The following is a 22,803-nucleotide window of genomic DNA, read 5'->3' on the forward strand; positions in this document are numbered from 1 at the left end:
CACAATGAATTGAACTAAAATCAAATTGCATTGCATTCAGCTTGGAGTGACTCAGAGTAAAAAATTGGGTGTGTTCGCATTAAGCAGGAAAGGCGTTATTGAGTCCTATAAGTGATGTTTATTTTCTCTATTCTCCTGCATTTGTTCTCGTGCCCCCTGTGACCTCGATGATGAGATCACGACACACAATTGCTCGGTGATGCATGCCCTGTCATCCCCCGGGTCACACGGAGACCGCCTTCCCGGCATCACGGTATCCACCCTCATTTAGAATGTCACGCACAGTACTTTAGCTGGTATGTAGCAATCTATCTGTATCTATGTATGTTTATCATGGCCAATACCCAGTGACGATTATCTGAAGCGGTTATGGGCCTCCCCTAGATCGACTCAGCATAAAATGAATACCTGGTGTGGTGTATAAACATCACCACTGGGGAGACAAAGGCGGCCGGGCGTAGTTTTGGCCACCCAACCCCTCGTGTGCCGTGCCGGCCTTCATAGGTGCTCGCTAACAGCACTTGCCCCAACAGTCTGTTAAGGCTATAGAGGGGATCTTTGTGTTTGTCTTGTTTGTAGTTATGTCGTGTTAAAAAAAAATACATTACAAGCAATGCATTCTCTTTAGTTCTTTCGGTAAAGTCACTAAGGTATAAAATAAAATAAAATACCTACGTGACTTTACCGAACGAACCAAAGAGTATGGATTCCTGCAGTCACGAAAGCTTCAAATCAAGCAATGCATTACTGTAATTCGAATCATCAAAGGCAGTTAGTGATAATTAATAATAATGTAATACATTTAGTATTCACATTATTTTTTATAGTGCAGGGCTATCACAGACTGATAATGTCTGCCAGTGAAGGGTAATGTTGCTCTGTAGTTTCATCAAATTAAGTAATCTTTTTTATTAGCATGATGGGAAATGCTTATCATGGGATGTCTAATTTGGTGATTCCACATCATGGCTTCCTGAGATGCTGCGGTGGCGAGACGTTAAATACCTCACCTAGCATACAGGAGGTCGTGAATTTTATCCCAACTCTGAGGTCGTGGGTTTGATCCCAACCCTATTTGAAGTTTGCACGTTATCCCCGTGGTCGCATGAATTTCTCTCCGAGTCCTTTGTTTTTTCTCTCCGCATTTAGAAACATGCATTTAGAGTATTTGTTCTGCTATAAATTTCCACGTGATAAGCCACTTCGTTGAGCTATCGTTTCTGGAAAAACAGAGCTGTATAGCTCAAGTGGGCGGCCTTACCTGGTCAAATAATAAACAGGTCTCAGTCGACACGGCGATGCGGTACTCTCCATGGTCCGGGACTCGTGGCCACAGTCACGCTCGGGCTCCACATTCCTGATGTTCCACTCATGAAGCAGGTGGCCGCGTCAGCGCTCACGATTCTGTCGAGTTTCCGTCTACTGTCTTCCAGGGGAGGTCGAAGCCAGGGACCTCTACTACGGTTGGATCAGCGATGGGGCGTTGGTCCTTTACGTTGCATGCGTCTCACGATTCCATCCATGTGGATAACATGTTGGTGGTGCCAACTGCATCGGTATTGGCTGCTGTTTTTCAGAATGGACGGTGCGATTTTAAGCGCATTCCTGGCGGGATTACTTTAAATATTTTCCATCTCGCGTAGCACGGCAGCATCGTGGCGGATGGCAGCACTGGGAGCCACTCAGTTGTCGTGGCGGTATTGAGCTGTATGCCTATGATCTTTGTGTGGCAGCTGCTGGACCATGAGGCAGAGCAGTGTCCTGCAGCAGAGTGAACCAAGGCCACTGTGGTGCCGCAGAGCATTCGAGCTGTGCTCCCCCATGGCGTTCTAGCGAGTTTCTAGATGAGGTTCACCCTGCTTTTTTTTTGTTTTTGACCGATGCTGGTGAGATGATGGCGAGAGGTGAGAGTCCGGTCAAGGGTGATGCCCCAGGTACATTGGACGGGGTCTGTGGGTCAGGAGATTTCTGCAAAAGGAAACGTTGAATTCTTTCCTGGCGGCATTGTTGAACAGATGGAATGCCAATAAGTCAATTGTCTTCTCTGGATTAGGGAGGAGGCGCCAGAAGCCCGGAAGTAGCATTCCAATGCCTGTCAACCCATACAGTTTACCCGTATTCTTGTACAGGGAAATTGAGCTTTTAGGTCTATACGGCATACAACCGTTTCAAATACGGGCAAAAATGTTTTGTCTATTTGTTTGTGTTTCTCTCTTGTGATGAGACTTTGTAGGATGAACGTTGAGATGTATAAGGGCACGGGGTGACCAATAAGGTCTGAATTGGTCTGTAATAAAGTAGGCACTGAAAAGGGGTTGACAGGTATGTATTCTAGCAAGCCCAGTTTGCTTGAAAGATATTGATGCGAGGCAGCTTTTTTCACACAGAGAGAGCTTGAGCAACTTTTTCACTCTGCGTTTCTTTTCGGCAGTAGTCTGGGCCTTTGAATTGGCTAGGATGTAGCCAGGCCACCATGTCATCGGCCCTGACCTTTGGCACCTCAGGTGTGGGTAGTGAGGTGGCTCCAAGATGGCGGAGGAGGTTCCAGGTTTCCTGCTGAAGTGTGAGAAGGCCACGTTTTCCGTGATTTCTCTGAAAACGTGAGTGAGTGCCGTTGCTGTGTCCGGGTCTTGGGTGGCATTGAACTCTGGCAGCGGTCTTTCGCGTTCCTGGGACCAGCAAGGCTCTTTGCTGTAGCCGCCCGGGATGCTTCTGCCACCACTTTCAGCGGTCAGGCAAAACGGCAGGAGTTAGTGATGTGCGAGTAGGTTATGTAGTTGTTTATTTGGGACCACGATGCCGGCACACGTGGCCTACCCTTTTTTGAACGTCATGGGAACTTTCACGTCCATTGCGAAGCAGACGGCACACATGCATGATTAATACAACCGCAGTGTCTTACACCTGCTATGGACTCGCATTCTGAACCTTTGCAACGATCGAGACAAACGCGCTGCTACTTGGCCATTTCACTGGCCCAAATACTGTCACGTCTACCCATAATACTCTGCTTTCAGTGTGAAATGAAACTATAAATACTGAACATTTTTGCGTGATTGCACTTTAAACATTTTATATATAAATATAGAATTAATTAAAGATATCGCTTTGGAGTTTAAAGGGTTAAAAAAAACTTTCCTCTCTCTTGGCATGCACCCCCTTCGCTCGCAACCCCATCCAGTTACACCTGTTGTCCTGCACCCCAAAGTTTACCTGCCTCTCCAAAACGATCTCATCCTGCTGCGTCTGGGGCTACCACCGCTTGGCCAGTGAAGGACAGGTGATTGATTGGTTGTGACGTGACCTTGATGTGGTAGGCCAATGTATATGTATGCCCTGATGTGTAATGTACAGTACTAGAACAAAGCCCATGACATCACAATTCTCTCCTGAGGTGGAGCCCTCCGCAATGAAATGGACATCAGCGTTGGCAAGGCTGATTGATAGGAAAGAGAATTACATTTGCCTTGCTCACACTTTCTCTTTTGTGATATGGATGGATAAAAAAAACCGCGGGTAACACAGATATCAGGCAGTTAATTTGATTGTCTATATAAGTTCCTATTGCGTCTGATTCGATATGGTGGGCGCTATGGTTGCGTCCAATTAGCTGTGGTGAGCCGTGAATTTATCCGAGTGGTAAAGCACAAACTTGGAGAACAGGATATATTTGCAGCCACTTTTTATCGACGAATTTTAAAAAGCACAAACATTAATAAAAATAAAACGAAGAAAACAGCGTTTCCAGCAGACCACTTGCCACTGGTGTGCACGGTTTGACTGCTATAAATGTCCACGTGATAAGCCACTTCGTTGAGCTATCATTTGAGGGCCAGGTCACTTCTAAAAAATTAGAGCCATGTAGCTCAGCGGGCCTCACTTGGTAAAATAAAAATAGGCTTTCTTTTTAAGACAGGGATTGCACAAAGGGGACAAGAATGACAACAATACGGCCCCCAATGTCGGTTGCACCTCGCGGATAACAGCGGATCGATGGGATCGCTGCAGACGCTTGCGCGGGCACGTGCACCACCGGCTTTCAACCGCGAATGATTTGACGACGCTCGGACGACACACAGTGCCGAAGTACGGTACGCACCTTGAACACGAACGTGCCCCCGCCGCCACCCCCGCCTCCTCCCGCCCACTTCGATACTTTGCCCTCTCTCCTTTTCTCGTCTTCTATAACGGTGGACTCTCCCCGGCAAACCTGGTCCACATGGTGGTCAATCTGCGCACCGCAGAGAAACGACAAATCCCCGGTTGGTGGGGGGGGGGGGTGACCGCGATATGTTTTGCAACATTTTGTGACGTTGCCATTAATATTGGTCGTTGAATTTTTTTTCCTCAAGATTTTAATTCCAAAAAAGTGGATTAGAAAATACAACAAAAACCCCCAACTAATTCAAGTTGTAAATACTTTTCTCGTACGTGTTTGCCGCGTGAAATGTTTCCAGGAGTAATCGCGTGTAATGCCATGGCAACTGTGTGACGCCGTGATTTTCTTATACGGCAACGTAAATCATGCGCACTGTTGGCGAGATTGTATGAATGAGAAAGACTGGTGGCTGGCTTAAGTTGAGTGAAATGCAGTTGAAAACGTTTTAAGTAATCTTCTTCACACTGGAAGTACAGCAAAGCACAAAAAAGAATACCGCGAAAAATGTTACATTAAACTCGTATTTGACGTAATTTTCATGCGGCAAGATTTTGATGAATTGTATCGCAGATACCATGGTGGTGAGCACATGCCAACGGTAACTTCCCATTGTCATCAAATCGCTCTGTCACGGTGCAACATGATTGGATTGCCTTTGAGAGACCCAGGTGTAAAAAGTAATTGGCATAGTTTTTTTGGGCAGTGCAGTAACAAACGAACAAAGGTTTCTATATCTGCAAAGCAAAACTTCACACGCGGAATAAAAAAGATCGTTGTGACACAAACACATCCCGAGTGCGAACGTTCACACCCTGCACCGCACTCTCATGTGTTTTTTTGATCGGTCAAGTTCGCATAAACATTGCTTATGCGACGCAAAGCGGGGCAATGTCTCCTACAAGAAATAATGGAAGGTAGGGATAGGAACCATAACTTAGGGAAATGTTGTTTCATACCTAGCAACCAAAATTCGTACTGTATATGTACAGTATCTATTGTACTATACTGTACATGTGTTGTACTCTCCTGTACAATACATAATGTACACATTTATAACCAATTCTGAGTTCAAGGACCTTTATACAGGATTTATACTTCCTTGTACACTTTAAAAAGTATTTTTTTTTTATAGAAAACGTATTCGTGAAATTCTTAAAGCAATGATGACAATGGGAACGACCTACTTTGTCTTTAGGCTGAGTTCACCTAGGGGATTTCCAGGATAGTTCGAAATACAACTTTCCATCAGTGGTCTTGCCCACAAATTGAACCAAGCTCGCCAGGATTGTAGCTCGGTGTCGTGACCACTGCATCGCCGCTCCACAACACATACACGAATTTTTCTCCAGTAGCCCGCGGCAGAAATACAAACATTCGCTTGTGTAGAAGTCTTCAAACGTACACAGGAGTGTGCTTGCACACACACACTCAAGTCTCTGCTTGATTCATCGAAAACCCTCTCCTTTGTTACCGTGAAATTGTAATTTAAGCAATCCAAAAGCGAGACTCAATTTCCCTTAATGAGATTACAGGCTGGCTGGTTTCCTCCTGTGCTGTCAACAGCGCTTGCCTGGCAGACCCAATCTGTAAATGCACCTTTGGGCTCTCGCATGATTCCCCAAGTAAGTTTCTCCCAACCTGTCTCGCTGCAGCTGTGAGTTTAATAGCTGTCATCCCATTTAGGCCACGGAACTGTGAAAAGGTGACCAGGTGGAAAGAATACAAGTAGGTGTTAGGCTGAGTGGATTACGCGCATTGTAGCACCAGATAGAGGCTCATGGGATCATGTGACAATGCCATGCTTCGCGTGTTGTATTATGCTGAACTTCTTTCGCACTTTACGTAGCCAACCATGCTAATCGGAGGTTCGGGGAAATCACAATAAACTGAACACAAAAAGCAGTTCTAAAGAAATGAGTTTTCAAACTAGATGATTTAAATGTGCATTGTTTCAGTGGCTTGCTAAATATCGGAAGGAAGAGCGTTCCAGATGGCCGCAGAAGCGCATCTGAAGGCGCGTGATGCAGTGACCGTCTTTGTTTGATGGTTAGCCAAAAAGCTGCTGGCGAGGATGGCAAGAGGTGAGCAGGTGTCGGTGAATGCATCGGGTTTTTAGACTGCAATTTCACAGTCGTACGTGCAAATTAATAAAAAAAATGCGAACTTTTCTCTCCAGAACTTGGGCACTTTGGCTTAGTTTTGCTTGTGGCAGAGATCTTCACATCGTTACATCCTCTGCTCTTTGACATCGACGACAGATTTTAAATACTTCATCAAATCGCCCGCGCATCGAATTATTGCGTTGCCTTGCCAACGATATCCCAAATGTCTCAGATGTGAGTATTAAAAAGAATAATCCATAACGAGTGGGTGCCTTTTTTATCTCGGCACATCAAGTAAATCACAAGGGGAAGAACAGCAAAAAGCGATTTCCATCAGTCAACTGTTCCAACACAATCGGTGCTACTAAAGCAAATGCTACAATATCCCTTGCGGAGTGGGTGGGGGGGGGTCTCCTTTGCTACTCCGCATCAGCCACATGCACGTGCGTGTGTTCATGCGCGCATGTGTGGGGAGAGGTGGTGTAGTGGTTAGCACGCTGCGCTACGAACCCGGCGACCCGAGATCGATTCCCGCTCACGACCAATACCAGTTACGATTATCTCAACCAGTCCTGGGCCTCCCCTAGGTCCACTCTGCCTCAAATGAGTACCTGGTGAGGTGTTTAAACATCACACCTCGTGTGCCGTGTTGGCCTTCATAGTTTTCCTTTTTTTTCATAGAAAACGTATTTGTGACATTTTAAGCAATATCTCCAACAGAATACACATTTTTAGTGTAACAAAAAGCACAGAATCTTAAACAGCATTTAAACAAATATTTCATCTTAACCTATGATTTTTATGATCTTACCTTGAGGAGTGGATGAGTTGTGCTTGATTGGCTTGATTGGAGAAGGTGTTGGGAGAGTATTAAGCCGATTACAATGAGCACTCGCTACGCACAACGCGAGAGAACGCGATGAGACTGAGACGCAGCAGGCAAGATGCTAAGATTTAACACGTAGGCTTTCGTAACCAATATCCTTCATAATAAAGGTTTTTTAAGGTTAGATCGCGTAAATATTAATGTGTTGTTAAGTGTATTCATATAGATTACGATGAATTATGTTCATTTGAGAATATGCATTACCTATCATAGTTAATCAACATATGATCACCTGAATATGCGTGCAATGGAACGGTGTGTTACTTAATGATACGCTTTGAATGCGCGAAATACGAGTTGTACAACTTAACGGTGTATGTGCGGGGAAATTTTACGATGGGTTCCTGAAAAAACAAGATTCATAGCCATAATAGAGGGATTTGGGATAGATCGCGTAAATATAAACGTGTCGTTAAACCCGCCATCACCCGACACAGCCAATTAGTAAGGTTGGTCACGTAAACAAAACGTGCCATCTCGTTACTAGTACAGCGCACGCGGTGTGCTGGAGAGTAAACCCACGACAACATTTACAATGAGAGTCCGACGTTTCGCCAGTAGTTACAACTAGCATCGTCAGGCGACAGCCCGATCTAACCCAAAAACCTCTATTATGGATAATATTGGTCGCAAACGCCTACATGTTATGGTATATCGCGGTGACGTATATATTGGGAACCCCCCCACCAAGTCTATTGCCCTCAACTCCGCAACCCACACTCTGGGCTTCTGCAGCCATTGCGCTCTGCAACCAACGTACAATGCTGTTATTTCAGCTTAACATGCTTCTGAGTGGAAATGTAGTTTAATGTTCTGAAGCCTTAAGTTATCAAATGTAGCAGGATGTCAAGGCAATGTGTACACAATTCAAGAGAGGTGGATTGGACGGAGTGGGCGTTAAAATCGGGACAGTCATTTATGCTGCTGCTGCGTGACAACCCAGCTCTAATTGAGAAATGCTTTGCCTTTAAGGTGGCATGTGTTGAGAGCTTTAAGCAGCCCCTCCAGAAAAACGCGATTATGCGATCGCAAGATTCCACGCAAAATCAGCCAAAGTCCGCATATTTATGCGGGGGGCGCGTTTTTTCAAATACGCCGCACTTTCGCCGCATAAATTGCAGATTTCCGCGCGCAAAATATGCGGGCTTGCATGATTTCATAATCCCCGCATTTTCGTTGCAAAAAGTCACATATATCTTAGCAGAAAGTTGAAAAATGTTGCGTTTACTTCACACAAGCGCAGGCATTTCCCCTGTTGCCATGGGAACGTTATGAAGTGTTAGAGGCTACGTAGTTAGTTTTATTCAGGAGTTTATGCAACTTTACAGTTGTAAGATTGCACTTTTTTGTTAGTAGTATGTAAATTTACATTACTGTAAGACTGTACTGTTACTGTATTGCTTACGTTACTGTGCACTAAAAAAACACTTATTTTAACAGAAGATGTCTGTTTTGTATAGCTACCTCTGTAAAACAGGAAGCACACATTTATTTTTTTATATTTTATTTATTCATTTTTACAGAAGTTGTAGCATATTCATTTTGTAAAGCTACAGAACTTGTTCGACTCAATGTTTTGTAAGTTTGAGCCATCTGTTTGTTAAGGTCTGAAATAAAACAAGATGAGAACTTAAATATTCCCAGCACTTTCTGTGATGTAGTATGCTTGCTTATCATAGGAAGTAATAAGAAATGACTCTTTACATTAAAGTAGTAGCCTAGTGAATAGGGTGTTTGGGGGAATCACTTTTTTTTTATCTTTTTCATCAAACCGCAATTTTTGCAAGTTCCCGCAATTTAATCGCATAAAATTGCATAAATATCCCGCATATTCCATCGCATTTTTAAAGAAAACGTGCCGCATAATCAACGATTTTTGCCCGCAACAATCACCAAAAAACTCTGCGTTTTTCTGGAGGGACTGTTTAAGCTCCCGCTACTGGTCAGTGGATTAAGGCCCCCGCATGTAGCATTAAATGTGTTTAGAAAATGTGTGGTAATTACCGAGAGCTTTTGACGTAAATCAAAAGCCCACTCGAGTATTAATGGTGAATATGGCCAAATGGGAGTTCATGGAATATGTTTTTTTTAAGTGTTCAGAGCAAAAATTGTGTGTGAATGGCTTGTCAAGCCTCTTTAATGCATACATGGCTTTGTGTAACAGTTTTACATGGGAAACGTGCATTTAGATGTAGAAAACAAGTCAGCAAGAACCACGTTTGCTCGTCACACAGAGGTGCCACATGTATTCATGCAAAGGTCACAGTGCGATCAAATGGCTCGGCCATAAGCACATTTGTTGCTTATTGCAGAGGTTGCGATTCGAACCCGGCAGGCTGCCCTGCTCTCTTGGCCTATCCTACAGCATGCTACTCCCTGCCCTGACCCACCAGCTATGATCAGGCCTACCCAAACCCTTGTCACTACCCCAAACCCAAACATGCCTTAACCACGTCCAACTGTCCCTCCTTCCTCTCACCATAGCTAAACCACCACTTTTAATAACTCCACTCTTTCAAGCACATTCATCTAGCATACAATTTTTCCATTATTGTTTAGCGACTTGGACTAAGTAGCTGTAATACATTTATTTAATATAATGATTATGATGATGCTGCTGCTGATGATGGCTGCAGTGTTGGAGGTTTGGCCAAACAGTGTTTTACACTGCCTCCCACAATTCTCTGGCAGTGGTGGTCTTGGGGGGAGGTGCAAGAGCTGCTCACCGAAGGGCACGCGTCGCCTCCCTGCTGTCCCACCAGCATGTAGAGGATCTCGTCCTTGTGCAGGATGAAGTTGGCCGAGATGTAAACGCCGTGCGCACGCTGTTTGTTGTTTCTGGCGCCTTTCCCTCCAGCTGCACCGTACGCCGAAATCCTGCAATTAAACAAAGTCGGGGTCTGAAGCGAGTCTCATCATCTCTTCTGCGTGGGCGAAAGTGGGTACCTGTATTGAGGTAGCTACAGATAATGATTTTGGCTATGCCACAGTGTTTATTGCAATGCACTCTTTTAGTGACATGGATTCGATTTCTTGCTATATTTCAAAAGTGGACATTTTAATACCAATCTTTCCTGGGCTCCCCCGAGGTTACCTTCGCGTAATATTGGTAACTTGGTGTATTGACGTCAGCGCTGAGAAATAAAAATGGGCCATGTATGGTCAGGCCCGGATTAACCCATCGGCCTTAGGCCCTCACGTTTTGTTGGCTCTCCTTTCCATAATGAAGTAACTGCTGAGCAACGGTATCCCGGCCACGGGGATTTGTATGTCTTTGAATTACGACGACATTATTCATAACTTTGCCACAGCTAAAACAAGGGGTGAACAAATGTTTGAAGAAATTAGTGTCGTGAGAGATGTATGTATGATGACTTACCTTGAATTGAAATGTAATTTTACGTAAAGAAATAGATGTGATGACTTCATAAAAGTGTTTTGCAATGTGTAATACATTCTTAGGCCCTTCCCTCCTATTATCCTTAGGCCCCCCATTAACCTTAATCCAGCCTTGGCTATGGTGTTGGTCATACCCCCACCTTGTGTAACATAAATGCCTTAATAACCACCTCCTGCCAGCAACACAGTGAATAAGGAACCTTCAGAATTATTTCTACTCGTCAGTTTCTGTCTGTATTCAGACGCGTTGACTTTGTACACAAAGGCACCTTGTCTGTGGCATACCTACACCAGAAATTAATGGAAAAAAATTCACTTGACCTGAGAGCAGCAGAGGAAAACGTGTAACTATTCAATGAGCGCGGGTTTATAGAATGCGATGTTAAGGAGGCAGCGAGTAGTGGCTGGAGCTGAGAGTTGGGGAGACAAATGGAGAGAGAAAGATGAGGCGATAGGATAAAACAACAAACCACGACTGCAATCTTGCAGTGCAGGGGCTCTCAACTGTTTTTTTTTGCATTTGCGGCACTCAAAAGTGGCCATGGCTTTGATGCACGAAACTTTCGAGTGCAGAGGCTTGTTATTTGTAGTCGCCCATTTGGGAGCACCATCTAGAGAGCTGATTGCTGCTCCACCAGCGCTCTCGGTAGGCGAGCGTGCCATCATCAAAGCCAATCTGCTGGCACACACTCAGCTGTACTCTGACCCGTAACAGTGGAGCTGTTCAACGTAATTTTTTACGGCAACACCCAAGAGACCCCCCCCCCCCTCCCCAGCTGATCGCCCGATCGAGAAACCATCGTTGCAGTGAGCCACGTTGTGTTTTTTTTAATTAAGTTGCAGATGTTTGCGGCAGACCTACTGATAGTGTTTGGTGAACGGGACGCGCCAAATTTGCACGCCGCGGAAGGACCCCGAGCGCGGCACCTCCACCGTTATGTTCGTGTTGCGGTACGCGTTGTCGCACTGCACCTGCGTGGGCCCCAGCGGCCCACTCGCGCCGCATGTTTTGAACATCCACTGGAGCGTGTTGTCCTTGACTGACAACCGGGGGTGTGGGGTGAGGGGGGGGGGGTAACCAAAAACAAAGGCGGGCGAGTGGTGAAAGTGGCATCAGAATGCACGTGGTCGCGGTTGCCCCAACAAGGGGCTCGTCTCTGCACATTCCCTCGCACCTATGCGCTCCTTTGCAGGTTACTCACACCGGTTTCTTCCCACAGGGAAATAAGCAGAATTCTACATCCTCACCGTTGACACGACGTAATGCGGTTTCTTTTTGGTTTTCAGACTGCAGGAATACACACGTCAAATGTAATTTTCAGGTAATTTTCATCAATAGCGTCTAACACTCCACTATATGTTGATAAGCGCATCTTGAATGTCCTACACATGATTACCATAGAGCTTTACCTCGTCGTAAGACCGATGCATGTGGATTGACTGAATCAGTCAGCATCTTGCTGTGCGTGGTATATTTACTGCACGAACAGCGTTTCCGATCTGAATTTTTGGTTTAATTTCCTATTCACTTTCAGGCAGTCTTTCCAGCTCACCTCAACATATAGCTTCATAAAGTCTGGCCTTTAGAGGTTTTTTGCCGTTACGTTCAAACGTTTATCCAGAAGTGGCACGCCGTACATGGGGTCATTTAAAAACTCTAATTATCAAAGATATAAGAATAGGTTTTCCTTTTTTTTTGGCGTCCTCTGGTCTAACACCGTTTGAGACTAGGCTCTAAACAAAGCTCTCTGGTGTGGACCAATCAGTTTCAAAGACAATGCATATACCGTTTTTTGTTTGTATTTTCACCACAAGTAACTGTGGTTAATGCAGACATGATTCCTTTCAAAAGGTTTCAGTTTGGTGTTTTAACATATTAACACCTGTTTTGTTGCCAGAAAAAAGGGGAAAACCTATTCTTATATTTTGACACTGGCAAAGGAGGTCCCATGATATAATTATCCGTTGTAGTTCACAACATTCTAATGTGGTAAAGGTAAATGAATGCACTCTAATATATCCAACCGCGTCTGGGTTGTGAACTCAGGGGCCACAGACTCACTGGGGTATCTGCTCATAGCTCGGGTGCTGTCTGGATGCGGTCCTTGTTAGAGCTCGTCACACTGTGACAACCGGCGTTTACAATTCAACGTGTTAAATTACATCAATAAGATGTGAATGTTTCTCTTGCAACCACCACTTTGCAGCTCAGCCACCTATGCAAGTGTGCTTTTTGTGAAAGAAAATGCCCTGTGCATTACATTTCATAGTTGATAAGAAGGACATTCACTCATCTGAAAATGTTAATATACATATATAAAACAGTGTTACATTTCACAAATAATCATATTTGCAATGTATGCAAACGCTGTCAAGCAAGCATTGTACGTTTAATTGCACGACACATTTATGCACAATATTAATTCAACTGCGCCTCTCTGGAGATGAGTGTGTGCTAGCCAGTTTTAATATAATCAGACACTTTTTTAGTCATAGTCTAGCCAACGATAACCTGTGGGATTTTAGTCATGTGTTCGTCTGTGGATTCCATTTAGTAATTTTCTCAGTCTCGTCAGTTAAAGCAGACAAACAATAGTCAATCTATAGTTGTTAGCATTACCAGGTTGGCCAATCAGTGAATTCAGTAAATATTTGTATATTCTGTATTTTAGAGTATTTGACTGAAAAACATTTCCATGTGATAAGCCACTTAGTTGAGCTATGTGTGGCCAAGACGCTTCTGAAAAAGAGCTGTATAGCTCAGTGGGCCTTATGTGGTGAAAAATACATAGCCAATTATCATATTTGATCTCTCTCGGTGCATTGCTAAGGCTGTCTTCATCCATACGAGTCAATTACGCCCGTCATCGTGAAGCGTTGGTCTTTTTAGTAAGTAGTCATTGTCATCATCAAGCTTGGTTATTTTTGTCCACTCAAAGTCATCATTGACTAAAATTAAATAAGAACTTAGTTTACGACCATTCCTGAGTGGCTTTTTGTTCGCAAAATGAATAGTGGTGCTCGCCATACTCTGAGTGGAGTTCAGCTCCAGCTCCAAGTCGAGGCCATCAAGCTTCGAGTCCTGAAAATCCATGTCCACCGATCGACGACTCTTCTGTGCTTGCGCTTGGGGTGGCATGGAAGAAATCACAGGAAACTATCAAGCCTCACCGCCCCCGCCCCCCCAAAAAACGTGGATGTAACAATGGGCCCACTTCATTAGTATTTGCAGAAAGTCAGCCCGATTCCTGGATATGAAATTAATTGAGGACTGTTTTCCCCACCAGCCATGCCTCAGTGCGCACTGATCCCACTTCGACTCGATCGGTACGGTGAGATTAGTCCCCAATGGAGGATGGGGTCCATTTATATTCATGCAGAATTCTGGCTCATGCATTCTGCAGACACATGCCGGAAGCGCTGCCACAAAATCACACCGTATGTATGTATGTGGAACGTCTTTCATGCTAATCGGAGGTGCGACTAAACCCCTGGCGGGAATGGGCCCAGTTTATACGTCGGAGCTCGAATCCTGTTCTGGAGACATTGCTGCCAATTACATCTCCAGAGCCAATAAAATGCATGCCAATTTGTAGAAGGTCTGCAGTGTTCGTCCTATGGATAAACCATCTACATGATACGAATAAGTAAAAGCTCAATGAAAATGAACAAAAGCACTTGATAATGATGAAGGCTAGTCAATGGGACCATGAATAAACTCTCTTTATGAATGTATTCTTTATTGATTCTAAACCATGAATGCATTGCTTAATTATTCATGTACCTTCTTGCCAATTATTCCTTAGAGTATCCCTGCGTAAAATACATTAAACATCGACATCTTTTCCACATCTTGCACAGCAAGATGCCATTTCATTTTTGGCATTTTTTACATTGCATTCTATTGTTGGTCGTTCGCAGTGGTCTTCTTTAACCGATTTGTTCGCAATTATCCTGCCAGGTCAGGAACATGATGCTGATAAGGCTTTTGGGGGCCGGTACAAGGTGCCCCAAAGCCTTTTCTCTGCATCACCATTCGTGACCCTGCAGGGGAATGTGAAAGTAATGGCTAAATGAAGACCTCTGTGGGTGCTGGCACTGATGACTAAAAAGTTTTTTTTTTATACCAAAGTACAAAACGTTCTTTAAATGTATCTCCTTACCACAATTGTTGTTTTCTTTTCTTATTAGGTTTAGTATTTATTTGTTCTGTTTTCCTTCAGGTTATATGTTAAAACAAGTGAGTATATGCACCGTCCGGCACTGTAACCCTTGCCTTGATGTAAAAGCACTTTAAAAATCATGATAAACAAATCTAGCAATACAACAGTGGTTATTTGATGTAATTTCAAATAGCAGCTAACATTCATAATAATTCAAACCATTCCACATATTATTCAAGTATTTGTTTTTTTTACTAAATTCATAACGATCATAAATACAGGAACACTTTAAACAACACCATTATCTTCTACAATGTATATGTTTGTCGTATTGTTTTTGTTCTCTCTCTAATTCACGTTTTCCATGTCACATTTTTGAAAGCCAACTGCGATGCATGCCAATTTTTCAGGGGAGACTAGCTTCCTTGCTGGCTTGTGTGCATACATGATATTTGAACACGTTCGAGCCGCTACGCGCATTTCCATGAGTTGACACGCGACCGCACATTGGTTACCGTTCATGGGGGAGCCACGTGGCATCCTCTACACGTAGATGAGATCTCCAGTGAAATGCATAGCTGCAAGCATCTAGGCTCGGCGATGGGGCCTCGAGGCAAATGAGCAGAGCCGTCATTAAAATAAAACACTTCTAAATTGGGAACGGATAATTACGTTGTTCACGGAGAGCAGTTCATGGAATGAGCACAAGCTGTGGTGCGGGTATTTTACAGCTAATATCATTCCCTTATGCAGTAATTGTTCAAAGTCTTGAGAAAGTACACATTTGCATATTAAACAGGGGGGGGGGGGATGGAAGCGTGTTTAAGTGAATTGTGCATATTGTGTTTACAAAGCCTCATACAGCAAAAGACAGAGAGCTAAAAAAAACACTGACAATGCATTAAGGAGAGAGTGTGTGGATATTTTATAACCACATGAACGTGGCTAATTTAAATGCCTGCCTGTAAAAAAAAACCACACCTGATTAAATAGGTAAATAACAGAACGGCGGAGGGTGTCACTGGTTTAAATTACTCTGTTCCCGCATCTATATTTTACGAGCTGAGTCAGTGGCATTCGCTTGGTCACTAATCATCCAAGATGAAAGGAAACACGATGGCGATATTTAAATGTGCAATTGTGCGCTTTTGTGTGTATGGATGATTGTATACTAGGAGGTAGCCCATTGAGATTCAAAGGTAATACATCACATCGCGGAACTGTATTTACCCTGCCCCCCCCCCCCCCCCCGCTGTGATTTCGTGAATTTATTTCATTTAAATTACACAATAAAACAATACACAGTAATAATAATAGAATAAGGCAACATCTCGCACAATTGCACATTTAAATGTGGGTTCATGAGCAAACGTCACAGTTGATAGACAGATGCACAAAAACAGAATGACGCCTTTCCATTCTATAATTAAAAAATGGGGCTCAAGATGAGCTTGATGAGCAGCCAGCAACGGGGCAGATCAGGCAAATTATTGGCTCTAAGGTACACTTCATAACCATAACCTACATATTAAAAAGCTTTCAAATGGCATCTTATTCATTAAAATTGATACAATATCCAGAATGAGTTACCTAGACATATACAATTTAGCCGCATATTAAGGATCGACTGCAGAGTGAATCCCATTAACCCTTTCCCGTTCCGAGACGTCTGCAAGTTGCAGGGTGGGTCCCGTTCACCGCTGAATCTCGGAGCGCGCGAGTGGTTCTTGTTAATTTTATTGAGAGAGGCATACAGCTGTTTTTTTTAAACATTGTACTCATCGTAGAGAACTGTAGCGACACGACAGCACTCTATGATAGCTGGCGCCAAATTGTGTCACGGCACCCTCCCACATAGCCTTGTGGGAGCCTCGTTACCGATAACGTTACTTAATGTTTTCTTCCGATTCCGTTCCGATGATGTGTGTGTACTGCTGAATCGTACGTGTACGTCATCGGAATGAAAATCAGAAGAAAAACATGCAGCTCTGTTGTAAGTGGTAGAGTGGAGAAACAACGCTGTGGGAATGGTATGCTAAATTATTGGATCACATGGTTATCTGGTCACATGTCAGATGCTTGAATAATTTTGACCGAATTGGCATAAAATGTCCTATTGTATCATAGCTTACAAATGACACCTCGTCCATTGAAGTTGGTGCAGCGGATGACTCGGCGTTAAATCAGTAAGTACCTGGTGTTGGTTTGTAAACAACACAAAGGTGACAAAGGCAGCCAGCCGAGTGTGACGCTGTGAGGAGCGGGGGCGTTTCGGTGCTGTATAAATGACAAATTGTTGATGGTGTTGAATGTGGAACCCGCTGTCTCGGGGACATAAACAGAGATGAACAGCGGAGCAAGGAGACAGCACCGCAGGCGTTTTTGGCGCAGATGTGAAATTCCCAGATGTGATGTGGCCGGAAACATGGCGGTCAAGCAGATGGGCAGCGAGGCGAATGATCGCAGACCTAGACTGTGATCTCATTCATTGCCACACGTTTCCTCTCATAGGCAAGGCATTCCTTTCAATAGAATTGGTCAACTATCCCATTGCAAGATTCTCCTGTTGTTATTACTATCTTACAACAAAGGAATGTGTACAAATTACAGGGTGACTGTAAAAGCATAAAATGGTTACTTAAAACATGAAAATCGTTTCATATGTGGGGTGGTTAAAGATGCAGAGATAATATTGAACAAGGCTGGAGGAAAATCAGCTACTCTTGTTTATGACCTATGTGAACATGATAACATCTGATCATACAAACCATATTAATTTACTCTCTTGTAACATTTCCATGAAAGCAATAAAATTGTTTTACCCCCTTTGTTTATTTATTATTTGCTTTATTGTGCAAATTTTTCACTTGAGTGTTGCATAAAACTACCACACCAAGGGCCATATGCGTCTCTGTGCCAGATTAACCCCTATGCCTTCATACGGTGGCTCAATCGATGACCAACTTTGCAATACATGATTTAATTGCAGATTCATTTGCAATATTGTTACTGCCCTGAAAACATTGCTTCTTAAGTCGTCCAAATTGTGGCAGAGCCAGAATTGGACCTATGACCCGCAATATTAACAAATGTATTTTAGAACTCGCACATAATGGTAAGGCAAGAATACGTTTTTATTTTGCTATAATTTGTATAGCATTCACCAATTGTTGAACTACCTTTTGTGATTGTACTTCATTTGCCTGGATTATTAAATTTTCTCATAAATTATGGGTCTAATTCATGTGTTCACAGAAAAGAAATTTATATTGGATATTATGGGGGTGGAAAATATGAAATGGCAATATTTTTTTCCCATTTAGACATTTTTTGTCCGCTGACAATAGGCAGAAAAGCATTTTCCTTAATTGCACGAAATAAAAGCTCCGAATACATCTCGATTTTGATATCTGCATGAGAGATGAGTAGTTTTCCATTCCATATGCCCTTACAGCGGGCATAGCCAAAATTACATTGTGGAATGACGAGGAAATTACATCACAAACCAAGATTCATCAGGGGTCTGCCTTGTAAAGCTATCATATGTCGAGGTGATGATTGGTGGATCACACACATGATGTGAGACTCCCTTCCCATGCGTGTTGTGGTGCCGTGCCTGTATTTGCCAAGAGAATGCGTGAGCAGGGATATTAATCTAAAACTTCCATGTCTTTTGACTTGGTTGCAGACCTGCCGGGACACCTTTCTAGGCAGGTCTAGCTTGAGATGTTTTCCATTTATGGTAACGCCGCCTTCTCCTCTCTGTCGCGAGGAGGCAGGGCACTGTCTGATGCAATGTGGCAGCACTGCGAAAGTGCGGATCGCGTTCTCACTGCAAAGTGTTCCTGGGCAATTTTCTTCTCAATTTCTCGAAACCAATTCTCCTCCTATCTGTTCAAAGCAGAATCCCTTTGCATATTTCTATCATGTAGATATTCCTGATAGCATGAAAAAAAATTATACCGTTATGATGATTAGAGCATGATTTCTGTTCTTGTTTTTAACCTCGACGTTAAAATACATTGTTGATTCCAGCGGCCGTATGAATGCTTCTGCTGGTGGTATCCACAATGCTGGTTATAAGTGATGTAATACCCGTACTTAGACGCTTACGTCTCACTGGTGCAGCCATCTTTGCGACCTCCTGCTCCCGAGTCCCGTCGCTTTTACTCGGGGCAGTCGGCGCACTGCAACTGCTCTCTTCCAGCGAGCAGGACCCTGCATGCAACATGTAAACAGCGAGCAGACGTGGAGCCATCTTTTAACAACATCAACATGAGGCAAACAAAAACAATACGTTATGCTCATCTCTGAAGTGAGAACAATGTGTTGCCTCGTGATGAAGCTGTACACACACAGCCACTTTGTGGCTTGCAACTAAATTTAGGAAAGTCTGAATTGTATTGGGAACATCATGGCAGGCTTGTGTTTCAATCGGAGCTAATCAGAGTGAGGTATTTGACGCATTACTCTCCCAGCAGATTACAGCGCCTCCGCTCTGGCAGCTGAAAATTAAGACACCGGAACTCGATGGTCTAAAGGGTGGGCGGTTATGAACTTGGCAAACAAAAACATAATTGAGGACCCGACCGTGGAAGTGCCGGGATTCTCTCTCTCACGACGGCTGTAGACCCCACACTGAACCGGGGCTCGGACGCATACACGTTACATGAATGTAAAATCAAAAGAAGCATCACACTGCGCTTGTGGTAAAGCACAAACCATCAAACACATCACCAACGAGTTGGCCATCCACGCACACCCTGGCAGCATCACTGCAATCCATACAGCATCTACTGCCGCCTTGGATTGCTCGACGGACCTTAACATTGAACTATGACATCTATACAAACTGTTGCTTACATGCCATACGAAAGAAGAAGATAGAAGGTGAATTGTAGTGACCACTCGCAGCTACTACACAAACATGTGTTTTCTTTACACATGTTGGTGTAGTAGCAAAATATATTTTACCTACCTGCCAACGTGAGTCACATATAAACAAAACTAAGCTGCACTTCCCACAATGCACTGCAGATGCCATTTATTTTACAAACCTCTCAATAAAACTTAAAGTTTGGGATGCAATTGCAGTCGAAAATCAGGACAGAATATTGAGAATGGATGGACAGGTGTAAAGGATTAAGATGAACAGGTTTGCGAGACAGCTGTTGGAGTTGTACCCAAAGGTCTGAGTCCAAGGGGAGAGAGAAAGCGAATCTAAAACCAGGTGGATAATTGGATTGTGAATTCAACATGCGACAATGATAAATTATATCATTGCTGAGCACCCACCAGACCAGGCCTCCTGAGAGGGGTTGTGTTGTCTGCACCCATCTGGTAGAGAAGTCACTGATGAATCCTTTGCAAAATTTGTTTCATAAAATTGTAAAGGCCAGAATGTGTCTTTCTTATTTGCACCTTACATACAATAAATGCACTTCCTGTTTCACTATTTACGTCGTGTATGAAATGGGATGCCGTCATCCAGCAGTGGACTGAAAACGTGCCATAGTTTTAATACGTGGATGTTGTATACATGATGACAAAAATAAACAGGTAAAAAAAACCTAAATAAAACTGTTAGCACGGAGAATGGTAGGGTGGTACAATGCCCTCACAGCAGCGTGACACCTCCTCTCATGTTCAACAGCACTTGATTACCGTTCGTCCAACTTAATTGTTTGGTTACGTGTAGATTATGAGACTCTGTCCATGCTAGAATGATCACATTCATAGAACCAATCTCTGTGGGCAGTCTTTAGCCCGTGGTGGAAATGTTATATTCCTATTGTTGACCCAAGTTCTTTGTAAGACCAATTAATCCAAACCTTGTGATCATTTTTGAAGTGCTCTGCTACAGCACCACAACACTCAGCCAACGTATCCCTAATGACCTTCCAGAATTAGCATCACTGTGGAGGAGCCAAAAGCAATTCACCTGTGCATAATTAAGTTTGTTGTTATTATTTGATATTAAGATCATCAAACGGTGCCTGAATTATGGAGACACTGACCGCCACCACAGAAATTTGGCATTGAGTAGCATCGGAGATATTGTACTGTGTGTAGTTGTCACGCTTGTGATCTATCAGCTCTCTGATGTGCATTTGGATTGTACCACGCGCTGTTCAGCAAGATATCGACGAATTCACTTTCCCAAAGAAGCTCCCCAAGCACGCGAAATGAGACATCAGACATGCATGCCTTGCGACACGCGACGGTGACCCGAGCACACACGGCGGCGGCAATGGAAATGATGACCAAAGCCACGTTTGCTCATCTTGGCAGAGACGATGACATTTTTTGTTGCCGTTTTCGTTTACTGAAGCGCTCGTGCCAACGCGCACAGAAGCGAGTCGTCAGGACTCGTCGAGGCTGGGGTCCTTCCCTTTTCATTTTGCGAACGCGTCGCGAGATGCGGAACAGCGCGACAGCATTACCGCCCGGGGTGCTGACCTCCGGTGATGTACAATGCATCAAGTACACAGACCCACATCCCGTGACGCAGGAACTTCACATTTAATTACATTAAGTGCTTTGTAGTACCGAATTGATAACGGTGACGGCTGCCAAACCCTACTGCCCCCTCCCAGCCCCACTCCATCCACCCCCCCCCCCCCCCACGACTGTGGCACTAGAAAGCAGGGAAGGGAAGCTGTGATGGGCGAGCCGACCCGCATGCCTCCCCACTATTAAGGCAAAGGTGACATTGTAAACATGGTTAACAATGCCCGACGCTTAGGCTCGAGCGCAATATATACACACACACAAAAAAACAATTACCGAGTCGTGACATTTAAAAAAAGAGTCTGCCAGTCAAAATCTGTTGCGGCAGATTCAGACAGAGGGCGCTGCACCACACAGTGCAGTTTCACGTGAGTTTGTGAAACGTTCTTAAATGCAATCGCATTTCGTTGTGATTTCAAACATTGGGGGGGGGGGGGGGGAAATCAGGATATGTAAAGAGTTTGAAGAAGAAGACTTTTTGACTTTTAAACAACTTTTATTGCCACCAGCAGCAGCAGAACTGGAGGCGATTTCGATATGAAATACACAGTCACCAGCAAACAAATGAAAATAAACGCTACAAATCCACGCGCTGTGGCGCTAAAAGCACCGCGCACAAAACGAAAGAAGGGAATGTTATTGAGCAGTGAGAGAGAGGTAGGCCAGAGGGGGGGGGGGGGTTGAGACGATGCTATTTTAGTTTAGTTTAATATTTCTATGGCAGAAGTGCATCGAATTCACTTCATAGGAAGAGACAGTTGTGATCACTAGAAGAGAAATACGTCTTGAGCCTGGATTTGAAGAGGAAGGTTTTCTTCAATGCTGAGGGCCGTAAGACAATAAGTGTAGCATCACGGATCGAATATCCGCCCATTTAGTGAAGGCTGACTGACCGTTTTGGTCAGGGACTGAAAGAAAAATACACTAAATATACGATTTAAGTAGTACACCTCGATGTACAAAAACTATGTTTAGATACTAAAGTTTGGATGTGTGATACATAAGAGAAATAGTTGGTGTTTGAAAGTTTGTTCATTTTGGGTTTTCTGTTAAATCTATAACAACAACATAAACAAGTATAACCCGTAAAAAAAAGTTTTTCACTATAAATCCTTTATATGCGTGGCGGCTAGAGTCCTCTCGTCCTCTGGCTTGAGATGGCTGCCACCTATGGGTCAGATGATTGCATTGCACCATTAAGCAATTGGTAATTAAATATAATATTTTTGTCCTAAAAAGTGTAAAATTTTGGCAAAAAATTTTCACGAACATTAATTGTCACGCACAACGAGTCTGTGTGGAAAATTTCAGCTCGATTGGATCACGGAAAGTGGGTTAAAAAACGACCGAAAGATTTGCACGGTCGTAAGCAAGCAAGCGAACTTAATATAAAGGATTTAAAAAAGCATACCGTTTCAGTTTTGAAATGTTTCTGCCAGTGATGCAACGCAAATGTAAACTCATTGGTTGGGGCAGGACCAGTTCAATTCATTGTTTTTGTCATTGCCTTTGGGAATTCGTATTGAGTGGCAGTGCATCCGACTCGTGAAATATGTACGTGCTATAAATTGTGTTTATTATTGT

The 22,803-nt window shown here is 43.6% G+C and overlaps 1 protein-coding gene across 1 annotated transcript in view; it reads right to left on the minus strand.

Annotated features, from left to right (window-relative positions):
• LOC133347247 (ALK tyrosine kinase receptor-like) overlaps positions 1–22,803 on the minus strand; it is a 186,772-nt gene that overhangs the window by 40,927 nt on the left and 123,042 nt on the right. The window contains exons 6-10 of the mRNA XM_061559357.1: positions 18,823–18,927; positions 13,577–13,672; positions 11,409–11,586; positions 9,874–10,024; positions 4,100–4,231 (exon numbers count right to left, since the gene is read on the minus strand). Coding sequence (XP_061415341.1) covers positions 4,100–4,231; positions 9,874–10,024; positions 11,409–11,586; positions 13,577–13,672; positions 18,823–18,927 — 662 coding nt within the window. The remainder of the gene's footprint in view (positions 1–4,099; positions 4,232–9,873; positions 10,025–11,408; positions 11,587–13,576; positions 13,673–18,822; positions 18,928–22,803) is intronic.

This window comes from Lethenteron reissneri, chromosome 25 (genome assembly GCF_015708825.2).
Source record: "Lethenteron reissneri isolate LAM-NWPU_2019-01 chromosome 25, ASM1570882v1, whole genome shotgun sequence".
NCBI classification, from domain to species: domain Eukaryota; kingdom Metazoa; phylum Chordata; class Hyperoartia; order Petromyzontiformes; family Petromyzontidae; genus Lethenteron; species Lethenteron reissneri.